Here is a 21,177-nt window from a genome sequence, read left to right as displayed (position 1 = left end):
TACGGATTTGAGTTGTTCGGTGCTCGCGAAGTTTGCACGAGCGTTTAAAGCCTGCAAATGGTACCATCGTGTGCATGATACTCGTGTTTGAGAATAGCCTCCCTTATTCTACAAAGCCTGTCAAATCGCGAAATACTCTGGTTTAAGGCTAGCCGCTGTCATTTGTTTCTGTTTGTCGCTTTAGGGGGGCTCGGGCATTATAGCCCTACTAAAACTACCTATATCTGAAGATCAGCCCATGCTCTCTGCTTTGCCAACCCTGCGTACGACTATGATAAACACTGACGGTGTATATATTAGGATCAGATCACGTGGCTGATAGTTCTAATTGCGGGTTGAGGAGGGGAAAGCTGTTTCATTTCTTTCTTTCGACTGTCTGCCATTTCGCCGAGGGGCAAACTAATGGATGCTTTTGCAAAATATCAACGTCAGGGATTACATCTTAGCGGTATTTTTTTAACTTAAGGTAAAAAAAAAAAAAAAAAATGCTGCACGACCCATTTTACATGTATGCACACCATTGAGGCTCCCAAACATGTTTTCGTTATTGCTGAACTGCATCAGAAAGTTGTCCCGAGAATAGAAGTGTTAAAGGGTCTAAATATGACGTATTAGTCCGACGTTACATGGAACTATTAGTGTGTACGGGAGGGATACTTGAGAAGAAAGGTCCTAGTGGCCTCACGGGGATAGCCGAACGTTTGCAGCCGCTCTAAGTCTCACAGGTGCGTCGTTCTCAAGTTCTCCAAGTTTCGACCGCCCTGTATTTTGTTTAACCTTCACAGTTTGGTGCAAAGGAAAAGCAAGGAAGAATTACTGTTAACAAGTGACACAAATATAATTGTCGAGTGAACACCACTCAATACGGAGCAGGCAATCCCTGAGGAATAAAAAGTATCTTGAGGAGCAACTAAAAAAAGGGGGAGTGGGGAGGGGGGTAGTTTTAAAGCATTCTGTGTCGTAGATTCCTCTGGAACGCATTTTCGGCGCAGACTAGAAAGCGTGGCCTGGAAACGATAGTGAGAGATCGGTAGTTGGTAACACTCTTATTTGTAAAAACACTCTTGCCAGAAAGCACGTTTTTGTCGTGCCAGATACTCGCGCCGTGCCTAACGACGATGCACCAACAAGAAAAATGTGTGCCTCTCAAATACATAGCTTGCACTGAGCGCGAAACTTTTGCAGCGTGCATTTTGCCCCACCGGATTTGATTTTCTCAGCAAGAACAACTCGCAATGACAACCAGAGTGTGACTACGTCACGTGCAAACCATGTTAAATACTTCAGCTTTCTGGTGAAGTGCGACGTTCGCAACACCAGCAGTAGACGTCCAAGGTGTAAAGTTCTGTAGTATTTATAGCAGTCTCGCCATGATATACGGCAGTCTAATGAAATGTTGGAGCACATGACTGATAACAGAGTCGTGAGGTAAGGTCCCAAAACAAGTGCACGTAAAGCCTAAGATAACATTAGCCTCCCGAGGTAGTATCTCGCGACGTTTCGAGCTGAGGCAAGCTGATGCCCAAAAGTGATTTATATTACGGTTCTAAAAATCTTCGTTTGCCCTGCGCGGAATCTATGTTTAATTAGGAATATCATTTTCTGCATTTCTATGCATCTCTTTTTGCAGTAAAGCGTTGTGTAAGGGATTATTTAGAAAAAAATTGCGTGTCATCTCCTTACTTCTGCCCCTTTCGTGTATTTGCCTTCCGATATATCGTGTGACCACAGTGTTTTTTCGCATACCCTGCAACCCAGTATTTTACACTGCAAAACAGCTAACAAAAGCACGTTGCCGAAGACTCAACAGCTGGCGTATTTTCGAGTATCGTCCTTCCGTGTCCGTCTCAGGCGTTTATGTGAACTTCATAAAGTCAAATTTATCGATGATAATAAAAATATACTTAATTCCTGTCTGAAGAATTGGCAGCATAAATAGAAGATCCTCACCTCAAAGATATATAAGTAAGTGCATTTTTAAATTATCTGAAAGATGTTCTGCAAATTTTTCTCGGCGCTTTTATCCTCTATAGACACGTTATAGGTGATTTGGAAAAGCTTTCAATATTTTTTTTTTTTTATTTTGAAGCTAATTTAAATAACTATGTGCTCCTCATGCATAAATAACTTCTCAAATATATAGAAGTTTATTATCGCGTTTTGTATGTGTTTTTATTATCGCGTTTTTTCACTGGAACGAATGGTGGAACTATGACGATTGCACACTTAAACTCTCAGAAAGTGTCCGATTAAGTAGCTTCCGAATTGAGTAGAGCATGAAATCCCACTTTGTTCTATTTAACAAAAATCATCAGTTAGCGAGGGTGATGCTTATTTGCAAATTAAATGGACCGGCATTTTGTGAAGAGCAAACCTCAACATCCAGGCTATGCCAGTTTATCCAATATAAGAAAATGTTCACATGGGTAAGCACTGTTTTAGGTGAGATTCGATCTCAGTACGAAGGTGCTCATAGATTAGAGTGAACCATTTCAGCCATTTCTTTTCGCATGATTCGTCGCCCGCATCATGGTGCTGAGAGCAAACAATGCTAGTTAGAAAAACAAGCATTGCGATTGTCGCTTAGTGTTTCCATAAAATATAGACTGGAAGGACTTGTCCCGTGACTTTCTTGACATTTTGAAAATTATATTGCCTTAACCTCAGTCGTCTCGTCATCATATATATATATTGTGAAACGTATTCCGTAAAACACATTTTATGGTAGATATGACACCGAGGTGCCCATTTCATGATTTTTTTAACTGTAATTAATTCCTTAGTTCAAGGGAAAAACCACGATTCAACATCTAATACTGCGATACAAAGTTGTACCAATCACGGGTATTTCAGGCAACCTACTTCATTTCGCGAAAACATTTCGATTCAGGTACAATGTATGTGACTCTGGTAAACGAAGGGATGTTGAGTCGTATAAACACGACGTTTTGTATGTTAATCTAGATTTTATTTTCTTGTTGTGTAGGAATAAATAACAGAATTTTATAATTTTGGTACCTGAAAATAAAACTGGATTGAACAAACGATAAAGAAACGAAAACTATATACAGTAAAACCTCGTTATAACGAAGTTGAAGGAGCGGTCGTAGTTATTTCGTTATAACCATTAGTTTGTTATAGCCAATGTCCATTTCTCCATACTATTAGCAAGCAAGGGGAATTATGATTGCTTTGTTATATCCATTAGTTTGTTATATCCCATTTTGTTATAACGAGGTTTTACTGTACTGTAAACGACTTATTTTTTCGTGGGCTCAATATTTCGCGATTTAGGTCAAAGCTGAAGTTTTGGAATAATTCGCGGGTTGTAATTTTCTCGACGCGGTGGAATCTCAATATAAATTTTGATGTGTTTACATTTTACCGAAATTGTTCGCGGGACCCATTTTTCGCGAATTGTAGGCGATTAGTGAAATTCTCAAAAATAGATCCTCGCAAAAATCAGGTCGTTTACAGCAATTAGTTTCACGGCTTAAATAGTGCCTATTGACAGAACAACGCGGAAAATATATTCTCAATTTAGCGGTTCAAACCGGTTCGAACCGGTTCGAACCGGTTTGAACCGTTATATTTTGCGCTCCGGAACTGAACCGGAACTGAACCGAAAGCCGTGAACCCGAACCCGAATCGAACCGATAAAAATATCGGTTCGACACTCTGCCGAGAACATCTAAGACAAGAAAGGTTTTCCCTTATTTTCCTTGATCGAGATGTGTTCTCGAATGTTCACGACATCTTGCCTGTTGAAGAACGGGCCGCAGAGGCTTCTGGTGAAGACATCTTTCACGATGTGTCGGTGCATTCGGACAGCCTGCCGCATCCAGCTACCCAAAGCAACGCCGCCAATGCAGCACCCCCTCCCTGCCTGCCAGTTCTTTCCGCGTGGTGGCGCGAGCTTAGCTAAACATGGCGGCGCCCTGGAATTGGCGGACACCGGGTCGACGCAGACACTGCCTATGGTACGTTTACACCTGAGAAGAAATCCGCTGCCGCGGGAGCGGATCCGCTCCCGGCGGCGGCGGCGACGAGCGGGTTGCGTTTACATCTATTTCCTTCGAGCGGCGGCGGCAGCGCCGGCTGCGGCAGCGGTTCCCGTAACATCTCGTCAAATATGACGAGAAGGCGCGAGAGTTCCCGCCTCGGCTCTCTCTCTCCCGGGCGTTGCTTTTCCCGCTTTTCCCGGAAGAACGCGTACTCGTGACGTAGGCAGCGTCGCGCCGCGCAAGATTGTCACTTCCGGTCAGCGAAACGCCTCGTTCGGCGGCAGAAATAGATCCCGGATCTGTACGCCTCGCCGCCGCGTTTTCCGCCCAGCGTTTCGCCCCAGCGGCAAAAGCTGGGCGGATTCGCTGGCGGATCCGCTGGCGGATCCGCTGGCGGATCCGCAAGTGTAAACGTACCAAGGCGCATTCACACTCAGCAAAAAACGCGCGTTGCGGTCGACGTCGACGCCGGCGTCGTAAAATACGAAGCAGTCACACAGGACCACCCCAGGGCGGCGTCGTCTCGGGGAATCTCACGTTTGTCGAGAGAACACGGAATTTTTTTATTCGTCTGCTTCGCACGATTGTTGTTGCCTTGCCTTCGCGATTGCATATGCGGTGGGAGACAACCGTCTTCACTGAATGGACAACGGTGATGATTATATATACGTTTACACTCCAGTTATATGCAGCATTGGCGAAAGGCACGGACTCGAACGGGCAGCTTCAGGTGCTCTTTTGCCGCGTTTTTGTGCAAACAAAGCACGGTGCTACGCCGGCCCGTCCCAGAGCCTCTCTCAGTCGTACTCGGTCGCAAGAGTGTGAACGGGCCTTGAGAGAGACGAGATCTCTTACAACTTCTTAAATGTTTCTAGAATGAGGGGACACACTGCCATTGTGGCGCCATCTATGCGGTGACCCTAGAACTGCATTTCACAATAGCGAAGGTTTTGCGGGATTTCCGAGGTCAAATGTGCGTAATACCCATAGAAAGGCTCGTTTATAGCATTGACAAAAGCTTTTCGAGCCAAAAAAGAAAGGATATTGCGCGAGAAATAAAAAAAAAAAACATGCCGGACCGCCAAGTTTACACTGCTTCCCAATAGATGGCGCCAGTGTGTTCTCTGGTTTAAGAAGTTTTAAGGAACCCAGGTTTAAGAGGTCGCAAGCAGTCGCAAGAGTGTGAACGGGCCTTAAGATAGACAGGGGGGGGGGGGGGGGGGGGGGGGAACGAGAGCCAAATGAGCGACCAAATTGCGTCCCCCGCGGTTTTTCTTTTTCTGTGGCGCCATCTATGTGGAGCACCGCGAACTTTCACTCCGGGTGGGCGAACGCTGGCGACCAGTTAAACCACTGATCTCTATGTCTATTTGCTGGATCGCGTTTGACCAGCTCCTCCTATGGACCGGAATGCGGTCACTGGCGGCCATCTTTAGGTAGAGTTATATCATATCTAGCCATCATAGTAATATGGCGGACAGCGCAATGGCGGCAGGCTGCCATAAAAATAGCCGTAGATCTAGTACACTGTACCGTGGGTGACATTTCGTGCTTGATTGAAGTTGTTCGACGAAGCAGATTCTTGAAACCCGGCGTGAACGGTAGCCTGATCTTTGAGGGCCCGGCAAAAGTTCTACGAAAGCGCAGCACCGGGGGAAAGCAGCGCAGCTCGCATCAAAAGCAGACTCCGTACCGTCGTCTGCTTTCGATGCTTCTTTCGATACGTGCTGTGCTGCTTTTCTCCCGGTGCTGCGATTTCGTGAAACTTTTACCAGGTCCTCAAAAACCGGACTACTGTTCACGCCGGGTTTTAAAACATGTTTCGTCAAATAATTTTAATCAAGCACGCAATATCACCCACGCTATTTTGACCGCAGCCTGCCAACCCACCTGCCAAAACGCTATCTGCCATGGATGGATGATAGCGGCTGCAGCAGCTTACATTGGCTAGAGGTGATATAACTCTACCTAAAGATGGCCGCCAGTGACCGCATTCGCGGAGCGGGCAAACGCGATCCAGCAATTGTCATAGAGATCAGTGAGTTAAACTGACGGAGAAGGTTTCTCATAGATTTTCAATGGAGGACTGTCGTGCTCTCAGTTTATTTTTCGCACTCTCCCATAGAGTTCCATGCAAATTCGATTCCAATTTTTTTCTTCTCGCCGCAGCGCCATCTGTCGCAAATCAGGGGTACCCGCAAGCCACCCGCTAGCAGACGAGTACACAATCGGGTCACGGCACTGCGGTAGGTTTCTATGGGCCGTTTCCCCACCTGTTCATCTTACACCCTGGACTAGGGGCTCCAACTGGGTGTTGTAGAACCCATACCTGCAATAAAGTTTATTCATTCATTCATTCCAGAAAAAGATTACGAAGTAAAGCAAAGTGTCAGTAAATCTAAAGCCGGATATGACATCAGAGTAACAATATTATTTTGTTGAACAACTAATGGGTTCTTGATGACTTAATAATATATTGACATTAAAACAGTTTATTAGCAATATAGTACGTAAACGTTTTGCGACCCAGGCGTTGTAAAAAACCGGATATGACGTTTTGGGTCGTCGCAACGTTTAGCGTTGCGTCCATAGAGTTATTATAATGTACGCTAGAGGTTCAACTGGCGCTAGTGTCTATGCGACTTCCGTGACGCAAATTGAAGCAGACAGCAACTAGGGGTGTCGAGAACTTTTGTCGAACCGTATTTTTAGGTCGAACTTTCGGGGTTCGACTGGGTCGAACCGGTCAACGAACCTTCGAAACTTTTCAACAGATTCGACCGGTTCGACTTTGCAGACAGTGTGGCCAGACCTTGATAGACGCATGTCTAGGTTTGGAGAATTTATTTTTATGCAAATGGTTATTTTATTTTATGAACAGTTAGAATTAAAAGAAACTATTAATCACTAAAGACGTTAATAACTTAATTTTTTTTGTACTGTAATAACTGAAATAACCGACCAGCGGTGCCCTTAATTCATCCACTAGCCATTACCATCCAATCCGAAGCCAACTGGCCAGCCTGTCGCGCATGCGCACACGAGTCGAACCTCAATACAAGGTTCGTCGAAATTTCCAAGAAAAGTTCGAAAAAGTCGAACCAGGTCGAACTCGAACCTCGGCCGGTTCGCGACACCCCTAACAGCAACCAGTCTACTTTTCCAGTCTTCCTGTGTATTCCTATGGGAAAGCGCGCGTGCATTTTGTCTCTTCGCCGGAAAATAACACAGAACACTTTGGTTATTTGGGTCGTACCGAATAGTATGTGCCTTGATTAACACTGTAAAAGTGTGATTGCTTTAGTTAGAGCATTTTTCTTCATCACCGACCGATGTTTAACTTCGCTACATTTCAGTCCCAAACGTGTGTTCCGCAGCAGGTGTGTAGAAACAAGCGACGATTCGAAGCCAAATTACAATCGAAAGGAATGTAGAGTGTGTTCAAGGCTCGCCAGCAATCCGGTGACGCTTATATATTGATATTATGCCAGTCCTGTCACTATATAAAAATGACCGGGTCCATGTCACAAGAGCAAATGACATTTTAGCGAACGGCGACATTTGAGCGAATGGTCGTTTTAGCGAATAACGGGGGCGCGCGTTAACCCATCCGTCGCGGTGCGCTTTACGCCGCTTCGCGGCAACAGTCTGCGGCAACTCATTACAAAAATATGAACTCACTTGGCCCACCCGAAAACGCCGCTTCGCGGCGTTCGACTATTCGCTAAAGTGTCGTTCGATGAAACGCGGGCGTTCGCTAAAACGTCATTCGATCAAGTGAGTGCCTCCCAAAATGACCCCGTCGTGCATGAGTGGATAAAAACATTCAAAACGTAGAGAATAAAGTCCGTGGGCTATAAAAGTTGTCTCTTCGTATTGTTTTATCTGCCGGGCAGCTTTTATCGGGCACTTGTTCTCAAGGATTTCAAGCGTGCGAGTGATATTTTGAACGTAGAACAAGCAGCTTCGCTCAGAGCAGAAAGAATAAAACGGTACTTACTTATTTAAAATAGGAATAGATTACGTGGCCTTCAATTAATTTTGATCGTATATGCACATGTAGTTACTGATTGATATTGATATTATTTATTGCACTTGACAAGTAGAAGTGTACAAGCGTGCTGGTGTTGGGGGAAGGCTGACGCCCATGCACTATTGTGCCCACAACACCGACCTATGCACCGGTGTTACTGCGTAGTTCTTGCCGTCTTTCTTAATTTCCAGATGTTCTTCGTTCGTTTGGCACGTATATCCCCCACGCTGAAAAGCTCCGACGTCGTGTTCGCGCTAACAGTGTCCGACAGGCACATAAATACACGTACGAAGCTGTTTTAGCACCATATTTTAATGCGATGAAGTTGAAAGAAAAACACCGTAACTGACCAATTATTTCGTCGGCTTGACTGAGAAATGTTCCAAGCTACCTAGTACGTATGAATTATTCGGGATATTTGCTCTTATGATTGAGCGCAGAGAGAAAATGCACTCACTTTTTCCCATAGAAATGCATTACCGGAAGTCAATTTCCGACTGGTTGCTGTCTGCTTCAATTTGCGTCAGCACACTAGCGCCACTTGAAGCTCTAGCGTACATTATAATAACTCTATGGTTGCGTCGACCGGGTCGACCCAACGCCCAAGGAGGTTAGAAGTACTAGGAGGGGGCACGTTGCAATATTGGTGAAGCCTAGTCATAAAAAGTTTAAACGATTTTGTGCCCAGCGTGACCGCAGGTCTCTCTGGCGATTGGTGCGCGTGACGTGTCACGTGTGAGATAGATGGTTGATTGTATAAAGACTCGTTGCAGGCTTGCGCGCGCTCCGTCCGGTAGGTTTTATCAGATCGAAGGCTACACTGTGGTGTATTATAGTACCCATAGCAAGATGAAGGCTAGCTACGGTCACGTGATGTGGTCACATTGGCATGGTAAGTGAGGAGAGTAAGGAGGAAAATGAGAAAGAGGCGAGGCGTCAAGGGAGCATGGCTTGTGGAGGCAACGCGGCCGACGTCATGCCCTCTCCTACCCTTCTATCCTCCTTGCCAACGCCGGCCCTTGATTTTTGGAACATCGTAGGGTTGTAGGGCCGTCCGGTCATTTCCCCGCCAAAAGTAGGGTATTTTCAGAGTTTGCTTCTTCAACAACAAGCATAATAATATAAAAAAAAAAAAAAAGTTTCCGTGCAAGCTTTGCATAGCTTTACAACCGGTGTGCTCCCACATCACATCATGCAAAACGAAAGTATGCAAGTTGCAAGACGTGCTAACAAAGAGCACCACACATCAAGTTTGAGAGTATTGGAGAGCTGGAGCAAGTGGGAGAGGTGGGAGGACGTGGAGTTGCACTTAGGAAGTTTGGAGCCAGAAGAGGTATCTTCCCAGTGGAAATGGTCCTGCTAATTTTTCTCTGATAACTCTGGTCCATCCAGTGGTCCTTGTTACACCTGCGAAACACGTGGAACCGCGGGCGGAACCACCCCGAGCCCACCAGAAACGGCAGCCACCTGTTCAACTGGGCTTTGTGGGCTTTTTTACGCGCTGACGTAAGATGTGCTTGCTGCAAATAACCATAGCTGGAACTACCCCTCGTTCTGGGCGCTTTTTCATTATGGCGCATTGCAATTAACTCTCCTTACCACGCCCATAGAGCGTCGATCACGGATGATCGACAAGTACGGAGACCGATTTCAAAGCTCCTGCGGAGCTTTCGGCACGTTGTGCAGTCGGTAGGCAGTTTGAAGACCGTTTACCGACTGCAGAAGTAATTGGGACTGGAGGCGTTCACTTGAGCGAACGAAGCCGAAACCATGACGTTTCATCGAATGACACTTTAGCGAATACGGAAGAGTCGCCTCTTTCCTATCCTCCTTTTGGCGTAATAGCCTAGTTTGTCGAAATAGAATCCCTAGGCGGGACATCCAAAGAAGCTAATATACCGCTCGGATTAGCTTTCTTTTGCAATGAGTCGCCTTGTCTGTCACCGCGAGTGCTGGTCCCACGTAGCCCAGTTTTTAATTTTGCGACAAATTGGTTAAACATGTTGGTTGGTGATGTCTGTGCGCTCGCTGCATCACTGTTGTGCTGATGCTGTACAGCGCACATGCAAGCTGGTGTTCTAGGATAATGTAGGTATGCGCGTGTATGCGTGCCCTGTCGCTTTGTACTGTATTAATATTACCCTGTATCATCATAATCCATGCAACAGTATTATTTAAGCAAATATTTGCCTCGTAGGGTAAAATGTAGGCTAAGAAGAAACAATCGTAGGGTAATGTAGGGTTTTCTGGACGCTAACGTGGAGTATTTTCAAAAAATAGGTTGGCAACACTGAGTAAGACCCCAAGAGTGCATGACAGAGGGAACAATTCTCCGTGCCTCTAGTGTCTAGAAGATTTGAGTTTACTCTTACCCCGAGTGTCAAAAATAAGGAGGCCAAAATGACCATGCCCATATTTGGAAAGGAAGGCTGGGGAGGAAGAAGCAGATGGATTGCTCAAGAGGAGAGGAGGAAACATCCCTCTCGCTTCATCATTCCACCTGCTTCTTTCTTCCCAGCCTTCCTTTCCCTTGCCCTGATCTCTTAACCTGTCATCGACACTAGTTAGTCTCGCCCTAGATCACTAGCAAACATTCTATGTCTAATGTTCAAGATGTCAAGTGTAGAAGATAAGGAGCTGAGCGTGGCTGTGTCGACTTGCAGAGAGCTGTCACCCTGGTGCATCATCGCTCGCTGCTGCAGCCGTCGACGCTTATCATTTCGTTTTTAGGCACAATTTCGCCGATTAAATCTTCATTTTCTGTTATGTGCTTGTCGATCTGTTTCCATCTGCGACAATATATAGGGTGTTTGAAATAACCAGGTATGATCTAAAATGGGCCATAAAAATCGGCGCCTGCACGTAGCAATAAACTTTTTAATGCGAAAGCATCAACTGGGGGTCATATAAAGCAGGCCGATGTCATCAGTTTGAAGCGTGAAAACGGCACCTAGTTTCCTTGATCCCAAAGGTCCCATTGGTTGGTGCGCGGCAACGAGGCTTCCATTGGCCGTTGCGCCTGTCAGTTTCAACGACCACTGCATGTCCGTGCCGCCAGCGTGCCGGTAAAAGTAATTGCCAACCCGCGCCGGTTAAAACGAACACGTTGGTGCGCGCTCGGATGCTTCTGCTCGTCTCGCCGCCGACCAACATGCCGTTGCCTCCACCATCCACGTCATCGGCGGTGCTTCTGCTTATCTCGCCGCCGACGAACATGGCGCCGCCTCTAGCATCCACATCGTCACCGGTGCTTCTGCCACAACTCGAAAACATTACTCGTGCCACAAAACTCAGTGGATCACTCGCGGCGTTTTATTGGCGAATTCACAACTCGTAAGAAGTGCTTAGGTGTCTTCCGAATTTGCTCTTTTGACAGAGGTGTATTTTGGAGGTCGGTTTTATCTTGTGAAATTGCAAAGCACAGCTCCCTTTCTGTAGAAAATAGGGCCAAATTCCTTGACAGGGTCAACGGTGATGCAGACAACAGAGTCGAGGGGCAGGGCACATTTATGGATAGATGGCGTTGGGAGTACCATCAGAATAAAGCGCTGGGTTATCCTGACTTATTCCAAGTACCGCCACCGTTTGATCATGTCGCGGGCGCTCCTATTGGATGCTGGCTACGCGTCGCCATTTTTGGCTCATGGCATATCCCACATCCAGGCACGCACACTCACATTGGTCCGCTGTGGCTGCCGGTGATGCACTGCCGTTTGCAAGCACGCTCTCATGTGGAGCGCAAATTCGTCTGCTTGTACAGGGTGTGTGATGGTGTTGGAACGCTGAGCTCTTATTGGCTCATTGGAAAAAATAGTGGGTAGACCTTAGGGCATCTAGCACTGATGTCAAATCGATCAATCAAAGCTCGGTGTCGTTCTGATGTGCGCCAAACGTGTCCCGCCAATTGACTTAGTTGTCTGCGTCGCCGTCTGCCGTTGACCCTGGCACGTTTTTAGCCCCATTTTTTACAGAGAGGGAGCTACGCTTTGTAATTTTTCAAGATTAAACTGACCTATGAAATAGACATTTGACGAAAATTTAGATTGCTAAGTGCAGGCACCGATTTCTACTGCCCATCTTAGATCGGGCTTGGTTATTTCATACACCCTATACTTCAAATAAAGTAAAAGTTTTATGAACCTACTTGAAGTAGTACAGGGAGTTTCCGAGAAGCCAGAACCATGATTTTTGGCCAGGGTAAATAAACTATGTATCGCAGAGGGCTCCAACTCCGTGAGAATGTGATGCTGGCGGTTGGGATAAAACGCCGAAGTTTCAGAAAATGATGTTGCCTTGATCAAAAGATAATTGAGAAAAACAAAATTTCAATATGAGCCGACACCCACCTAAGCCTAATATTGTTAAGAAAGGACACTGTGGGAGCACAAAAGTTTTCAGCAAGAAAGAGGATATTGTTTTGAGTATAGCTATATGCACGAGCTCGTGCAACTTGACTGGAAATGGCTATACGCACGACACATAGAGCTCATGCCGTATGGGTCACCCTTTTTGAAGGGCACGTGTATCACTGGGGAGCGTGTTTAACCCCCCCACCCCCACCTGCATTCACGCCGCTTCGCAGCGATAGTCTGCAACTGCTAATTACAAACCTATTAACCCACTTGGCCTCTTATGGACGCCACTTCGCGGCGTCCAGCCGGCAAACCAAGCCCCGCTGTCCTTCATTGCACCTCCGGAAAGGGAGTCCCATTTAATTTAGTTCTGCGAAGTTTCGTCGACAACATTTGTTTTGTTCAGTGATGGTTGTAAAAAAGAAATGCCGTAAATATAGTTAAATGCTCGACCAAAAACTAAAAAAATAAATGTTAGAAAAAAAAAAAAAGGTTTGCGGGATTGAACTTGGGTTCGCTGCATATGCATCAGACAACTAGCCATTTCCAGTTGAGTTGCACGAGCTTGTGGATAGGTTTGTTTGTTATTTTCTTACTGAAATGGAATCACAATTTTTGGATAGCAAGTTTTACCAAATCGGTTCTCAGCTTATGGGAGTGCTTCCTCGACGAATCGATTCTATGGAATATTTTTGCATTCTATAAAACTCGCTATCCAAACAGAAGTTCGCCATTGTTCATTCAACAGCATGGCAATCGCACAAACTGCACAAGACCGCGATGTTTTGCAGAACACCGCTAAAAAACACGTAACGTCTAATAAAAGAAACCTTAGATAAAAACAAAATTTAACGCGCAGATAGTCATTAAATAAGGTGTTTCAGCAATCGTCAGATAGCCCCAGAATAAAACCTGTATTTCAGCCACTGCGTTCCGCCTCACACCATTTCCTTCGCCCTCAGGTAAGCGTTCCACTGTTCCGGTATCTTCTTGAACGTCTGGATCTTCTGCCGGATCTGTGCGGGCGTCTCTTGGAAATAGTTTTTTCGGTCCCTAGCCATGGCCACGTAGTCTTCGTCGTACTTCTCCAGCATGTAGACGCAGAACTTGACGTTGTCGCCAGACAGACGCAGCGTGTTCGCCGTCGGTTGCGACGCTTCTTCTTCGAGTTTCTTCACGACGATTCGCTTGGGTGCTTTGACCTTTTTTCTGCTGCCCGCGATCGAAAGGGCTTCGTTGGGGTCGGCGGCCAGACCCATGTCCCGCAAGTTGTCGTAGACGCCTTTGGTCTCCTCCCAGGCCTCTTTCACGGGCACACTTTGGATCTTGATCCTACGCTTGGCCTTCTTCTTCAGCTTCTTCTTACGATTTATGCTGTAGTTGTAGCGGTTTTTTCTTTTCTTTGTAGTTTTGGCGTTCCCCATGTTTCGCCGGGTTACAGGACGCAACTACAATTAGGATGGAAGACCCCAAGCAGCAGCAACACGTGAAATCGCCACAACCACGAGAAGCGTCCAACGCAAGAAAGGCTTGGCGCTTGGCTTCAAATCCAGAAAACAAAATTTGACTTCTGGATTGGATTGCACAGGGTTAACCGAACCAAATCAAAATCGGTCGTTTTGGTACTTTTTTTTTTTTTCGGAGTGCCCTGGGTGCATGCAAACAAGACAGGAGAAGTGCCGCAATACTTTGTAGAAACGTATAAAAGTTTGTGATATATTTAAGTATTACAGATTTTACAAAAATTAAATGTATATTAAAAAAAACACGACAAAGTACGACAGTCATAACCGATTGACTTACAGCGCCAGAACCGCCCCCGATCACAAAGCGGCGAAACTTGAAACGTTCGCTCAAGCCCGCCCATAAACAGCGGGTTTGCAGTCTTTGCAGCAGTGCCAATTTCTACAGATGTTAGGTGTATCGGACTCGTGCTCGGTACTTGCCAAGTTGCTCTGGTGAACTGATAGTAATTTCGCGGAGCGTTTTTGTATGTGCGGTTATTTCGTTAGGATAGCCGCAACGTTGCAATGAACGACGCCAGCGCTGGCGTTTTGTCTCAGGCAATGAACGTCGCCAAGCTAGAAGGCAGAGAAACCGACGAAAATGATGCAGAGTCTGACTGCGACGTTGATAAACTCTCAGGTACGTAATTTTTTTTCCCTTTTCTATTTCGGGCATTGATTTTAAGTCTGCTTCGTGCGTAAAACTTACATTGAAAGGAGTCGGCACGGTTAACTGCGATCGATTACAGTTGCTACCTGGTCCTTTACCGCAAAATCTGGTCAGGATTTGCGATGAACAAAAGCAGCCCCTTGCCTGTGTTCGTTGCCGCTGCAACTATCCGCGTCTCTACTACTCCGTGACTAACGACAGCACGAGCGATCGGTTATATATGACCGTTATGGTCCGTCTGACTCGATGGAAGCTTCCATGGTTTTCTAAGCTTATTTTTATTTTTCCTTTTTTACCCGTAAAATTTCGTAACTTTCAGGATCATTCATTTCTTACAGTCAGTGACGTTTTCTTTGACTTGAGAGGGGTTATGAAACGGTTTTCCCTACTTTTTCCTCCTTAGCTTTAATTCTCAACTCAAATGCAAATTGTGAAATCACGTCGTCGTGACATTCTTCGTCACCGGTGCGATGACTCCTAGCTTCCACCGTGCTTTTTTATAACTTGTCATTCCCCAGTGACGATAACTTCCGTCAGGGCACTTATTGAACCACGAACGCGAATCCGAATATATCGTGATTGTTGACGAGCGCATACGTCCGAGTGACGCAGTTCTCGTGTCCAATGCGTGAGCTGGGCCCGGCTGACGTCATGTTGGCACCGCTGACGCGCTTTGGGAACCGCGGATATATCGTAGGAAAAAGGCGGAGAGCTTCCGAAGGAAAGAAGGTACAAAATAGTCCGCTATATTTTCAAATGTTCGTACCGAAAAGCTGGCTTTTGACTTTCTACCCTCTTTCTTTTGGCCAGCTAAACGATATGCGATTAGTAAAGTCCCAATTTAAAATCATTCATCCCAGCCCAAAATTCGCTTCATGGCCCCTTTAAAATTGTAGGAAATCGATAAAAAGATAGTTTGATATAAATACGAAGGAATATTCTCGGCTTCGGCTTATCATATTTCCTGCTATTTCCCACATCCCCAACCCACTTTATATTTAAATCCGTTATTTTTTTAACATGTTGTACATGAATTAATTGGCACTTATTGAATGTTTGTTATCCTAATAATAAGAAACTAAAGCGCAAGCATCGCGTGCTCGCGCATGCACGTATACGCCTCCCCCAAAGAAACAAAAGCAAGGCGGCAAACTGGTCAGCAACATGTCTTTAGAATTTTCGTAATATATTATCGACTTATGCGCACTCGACGGAGATTTGACACAAACCAAAATCAACGCCACCGAAAGACGACACTCCGACATTGAAACGTTACTGTCGTGGCCTAGCTGCACAATGACCGTATCGCGTGTTCTTCGGTGATTAAAAATGTTGCCCAACTCCGACAGCGAGGGCGCGTCCGCTAAGCGAATGCGATAAGGGAGAAGGCAAGCCGGCGTCTCTCATCGGAAGACTTCCACGTCTACGCGCGACAAGCGCGAGTGCGTTTACGAATGACGTAAAAGGCGAATGTCTGTCCTCCTTTCATCGTGAGGTGTTTTTCTTTCTTTTTTTTTGGTACATACACGTACTTTTATTTCCTGTTTCTTTTCAAATTGATTGCTTACGGTAAATGTGATTTCATGAGACGTTCGTGGCGGCCCCTTTTTGCTTGCGTAGTTGTTTTGGGGGGATTGGCTTTGCGCAGCGCTCCAGAGCTGTACGGGAAAGGTGTCTATTTTCTTCTTTTTTTTTTTTTTTGAGTTCGTTTATAACTACAACCTGGTAGCAGCGCGCAAACAGTCCACAAAGGGAGGAATGGACAGATCGAGCGCCTTTTCGTTGGTTTTTAATGTCTATTTTGGGCGAACATGGTCAAATTGGCAGGCGTATTTCCCGAGCGCGTCCTAACATCGTGCGTGTTGTTTGTTACCTCTAAGATTTGAGGGGAAAAGAAAAAAATAAATAAAAGACCTTACTACGCGTTGCAATAGAGTAATACATTTTAGAGGAAGGCAGGTATGTTCCGCGATGAACTCTTTTCTAAAAGTTTCTCTATTCAGAGAGGGACGAGTCCAATCTACGTTCCAGGTACAGCGTACAGCGGCTTCTCCACATCGCCACAACTGAACGTCCCCGGGAGCGGGGGGCGGAGACTGAATTTTCCCAAACTGGCACACGTATATACGTCGCGTCCAATTCACGAAATAGAGAATGCATGATTTGGGCAACTTCGTTCCACATTCCCGCCGCCATTAGAGCAGTATCCCGCTCTATATCCACAGATGAGCCCGCGGTCCCTTTTCTATAAGGAGTATTCACTGGGAGCCATATTTGTGGGTGATGTCTGGAGCGCATGCTCTGAACGAGCCCACATTAATAGGCTGCTAAGACCGGCAATCTTGAGGCTGCGGAATGCACGTTACAAAAGAAATGTGGAAGCTCGCCATCAGCACGCGCTCAGCAGTCGCGCACACAGCTATGGACGCCAGTGAAAAACCTCTTACGGCCCGGACGAGTGAGACCAGAGAAGCTCTGCCTTCAGCGCGAACTTTCTGCCCTCGCTAACACAATTGCGAACGCGCAGCAGGCACGCGCAATCACAGCAACTGCGGAAGCCAGCGAGCTTGCGCTGAAGGCGGAGCTTCTGTAGTCTCAGCTTGAGGGTGAACAGTGGGGAGTGAACCGAGGATCCGAGTGCTCGGCAGCGCGAGCTTTCGCTCCACGTGTTCCCAGCTGCAATGCGTTGTGCCTCGTTTCACTTGATGCCCAGACGCAGCCGGCGGTACGAGTTGATGAGACCAATTCAAGTCTCAAAAGTGCGAGTCACTTCCCTGTACGTGATCGGTTCGGCGAGGAAAGAAAACGTACGGACGCGTAAAGAACACCGTGTCGTCGCGCTTTTGACGCGGTCCCATCAGCTTGTTGCGTCGTCTGCGTCCGGACGTATAACACACTGGGCCACCGGTACCTTGTAAATAACGGACAGGAAGGGCGCATTCCGCGCCGGCGGACCGTGGGAAGGCACCGGCGGCGACGCCGAGACCCGGCTGTTTCAAGGGCTGCGTCGTCGGCTAATTGTTGCCGTCTAGACCGGAGAATGCCGTGGGTGCCCCGCGGGCACCGGGCCAGCCGGTTACCTGGGGAACGGATAGGCCCCGGGCGGCCCTTTCCTAGGGCACGAGCCGCAGCGGGACTCGCAGGTTCCACGTTGTTGGGTCCTTTGGAAGAACACACCACTTCAGCCATCTTGGTGCTGTTAGCTGAATAGTTATCTAAAATTGCAGGAAAGGATTTTTTCCCTACCCCAGAAATGTTTAAAAAAATTGCGATAGGGGGAAAAATATTGCGAGCCATCTGTGGAGGTGGTTGGCCAGCGAAGCTGCAGAGCACCGCACCTCAAATGAATCACCAAGAGACGCACACTTCACCAAATGTTTATTTACAGTATTTATACATCATTTTGAAACCGTAGTCATGATTTCTTTGTGATCACCATGATATACACTAACGGTCTTCCATTACAACTTTGGTGAGATGAGCTCGCAGCCAGGCCAAAGCAGCCAAGCTTCTCTTCACATAGTTGCACACTCCTTGCGTCACGTACATGTGACTCTCAGGTGACGTCATACGGCACGGTATTACCGTATCGCGGATCACATCTTCATACTTCGGCGAGGCCGACGACTCCTAGCGTGCGAAGTTGAACCTGCAGAAGGAACGCTATCGGGAAGGATACTGGTCTTATTCCTAGAATCTCCTGTCAGTCTGAGTGCTCGTATTTCTGGGGTGTTTCCATTATCAAAGGTGCCTTTGGTGGCAATTTAATCGAGGAGCTGCTTCTGCATTGTTTCATAGAAGAGAACCTATTCTTGTTTACAATTTTTTTTTTTACTAGTGGACGACAGTTATTCTTTAGAAAACTATATATACATATATACTTTTTTGTTTGCTCTTTCAAGAAGTGGTCTGTTTATTTGTTTACAGAACCTTTCTTTTTTTCGTTAAAAATATTTTTTTTACATTAAAGTTTCTTTCGACGAAGAATCTTCTTGTCTCCACCATCACTGGTCCCTTGGAGATCCCAGAAAGGTTTGAGATGAAGGCAGCGTAAGAGCGGGCGTTTCTTTGACGGAGTAATCGTCCGATTAAATTCGTGGAAGCAGTCGGCAGTGGGTCGAGGGCTTTTCTCGGTATTTCCTTATCGCTTCCGCGAATTCGGTCCAATGGTTGTAGAAAAACTCTCCAAGTGCAAACAGACTCGGTGACTAAAATGCTAGTCTGGTCTTCAGCCATTATATACTATGAGGAACATGTTTTTCTCAGTTTATAACGGACAATCAAAATTGAACCCGAGAGCTGAATCTAAAAGACGCGCATAAAACGATCTCGCGCGTGTGCAGATTAAATCCCGATAAAACGATGCAACCGCGTATAACGGTATGACACGCGTCTTTTTAAATGCTCATATTTTGTCAAACGGATTTCCCTTTCAGAAATGTGCTTCGTTCTGAATCTTTAGAGTTATTTTTTCAAAAATAATAATAATAAAATGAATACATACGTCGGTGTTACTTTTTGAATATGACGTTCTTGCATACTTGTGCAAATTTGTATAGGATTTTTTTTTTTTTTTTTTTTTGGGGGGGGGGGGGGGGGGGGTTTGAGCGGTGTTTGCTAAAAGTAATAACTTGGTGCGACTATACGTATTTAATTTTCTTTTATATCTTGTAATGATGTTACAGTGGAGGGAAACGGTTTTGTTAAATAAAGAAATGAACTGGTTACAGCCAGCTTGTCATAGATACGGGTATAGTTGATTTCGCAAAGTTTTTCGTTTTCTTTTTTTAAGGTCATTTGGATTGCATTTTATATCATCGATGGCAAAGTGAATTCTTAAACTGACGAACAACTGATGATGGGATCCTGGTAGGTTGGCTGCGGAACATAAATTCCGTAACCGGCCTACCGGTACGTATAAATTACAACACCGTCACCGTGTCGGGTTTTGCTCGCTTCCTGATCGAGCTTGTGTCTGCGTGACATTTGTAGAGTATGTCAACTTGCAAGCCGGTCGACAAGGATACAATTACCGACTTCTGTTTGACATTTAAACCTCATGTGTGCTTCTTTTTTTAAAATATTTTTTCCGTAGTGTTGGATTAATAATGCAGGGCAGACAAGCTAGAGTTATTGCATTGGGCGGTGGCTAGTACGGCAACTGAGCTACCCCACGAATTTATCAAGAACTACAAAATGCCCGCCCGTTCCGTGTTTGGAACTTAATAAGTTGACTGGGAATGGCCGATGAAGTACATGGAACGGCGTGTGATTTATGATAGAGGAAAGCCCGTTACAACTGGAGACAACTGCAACGTATTCACCCCCTCCCCCCCCCCCCCCCTTTTTTTTTCCCCCGTACAAGTTTCGCATTAATGTTTTCATCAGTTTTGCTTTACAACTTTTATCGATCTTTTGCGATCCCAGCACGTAACGTTGCGGTCCTCATGGTTACAGGTGTACGAACAACCTACGTATTGGTGTACGAGCGCTGGTCGAGCTCTTGTGCCACGTGATGGCCCGCCATATGTTCTGAACTTGGTGGACTGACAAAGTGCAGAATTAAGGAAAACAGTGGCGTCTTCTTTAAATTTTTATTGACATTAACAAAAGAGACCCTTGTAAGTCGTGTTCGGATTAAATCCGGTTATACAGATTGGCTGCGAACGAGAGAAAAACATGAGACCACTTCTTCCTACTTGGTTTAAAACAGCGCGACAAGACAAGGATAAACTAAAGACGAGACAGACGATAGCGCGGACTATCAACTTGAAGTTTATTTCCACCGCTCCCTGTATATACTATACACATGGGCAGCAGCCAAATACACAAAGTTTGAAAACAAAAAACAAAAAAAACAAATACAGCTTTAGCATCCTATTAGTTAGATTATACAGTGATGTCGTGGTCGTCCCTAACATGCACCAGTAAGGAAACAAATTTCTTCGTCGGACAGACCATCGAAGGCCACGCTTCGTTCGTCTGTCTTTGAGTTTATTTATTTCGTAAGCTTCTATTGTATCTCGAGTTAGTTTGTCACCGTTCCTTTGAAGTATACTTTTCTTTTTTGGTAGTCGGGGGTGCATCCACAGTCACGGCATTGAATTCCCAGATGACCGGATATTTGTTTTGTTACATTATACTAATGTTCCTTTTAATCGATCATTATTGGACCGTCTGGTCTGTCCGATGCGCAGACCCTGTCGCACGACAGAGGAATAGAATGCACGACGCATTCTCGACAGCTAACGAAAGGCTATCGGTGCTTTTTTGTGTAATGTTTGCTCTCTTCCCCGATCTTGTTCACTTTCCTGCACAGGGCAGACAATGCAGCAGAGAAAGCGACTTCAACTTCTGCTCTTTTTCCTATTCTCTTTAAGTTGTGGAATATCTTGCGCAAATACAAAATGACGGACACTTTTTTTTTTTACGGGTTTTTGGGCATTCGTCGTTTGTTGGACGCTTTCAAGTTTTTCGGCGGTTTTTCGGCCACTGAAATTGGGATCTTCTGTGGGTAGACGGCATTCGCAAGTCTCTCTACTTGTGTTAAGAAGCCATTCGACATGCGGTGGTGCCCACGGTCTAGAAAGGGCGGAATGAATTCACGATTCCT

General features: G+C 45.8%; 1 protein-coding gene across 1 annotated transcript; it reads right to left on the bottom strand.

Moving 5' to 3' along the window:
- Nucleotides 1-13,279: 13,279 nt before the first annotated feature.
- On the bottom strand, nt 13,280-13,896 carry LOC121833022 (nucleolar protein 16-like). The gene has a single exon (XM_042286075.1). It carries the CDS (start codon nt 13,811-13,813, stop codon nt 13,328-13,330), a length of 486 nt encoding a protein of 161 aa, XP_042142009.1. The 5' UTR covers nt 13,814-13,896; the 3' UTR covers nt 13,280-13,327.
- Between the last annotated feature and the right edge of the window lie 7,281 nt (nt 13,897-21,177).

This window comes from Ixodes scapularis, unplaced genomic scaffold, assembly GCF_016920785.2.
Source record: "Ixodes scapularis isolate PalLabHiFi unplaced genomic scaffold, ASM1692078v2 PGA_scaffold0__279_contigs__length_252992795, whole genome shotgun sequence".
Classification (NCBI taxonomy): domain Eukaryota; kingdom Metazoa; phylum Arthropoda; class Arachnida; order Ixodida; family Ixodidae; genus Ixodes; species Ixodes scapularis.
The sequence above is the reverse complement of the archived record's forward strand: the minus strand, read 5'-3'. Positions and strand labels throughout refer to the sequence as shown.

Bases quoted from the DNA above. Each gene is read 5' to 3' on its own strand.
- LOC121833022 (XM_042286075.1), bottom strand. From the start codon at position 13,813: ATGGGGAACGCCAAAACTACAAAGAAAAGAAAAAACCGCTACAACTAC.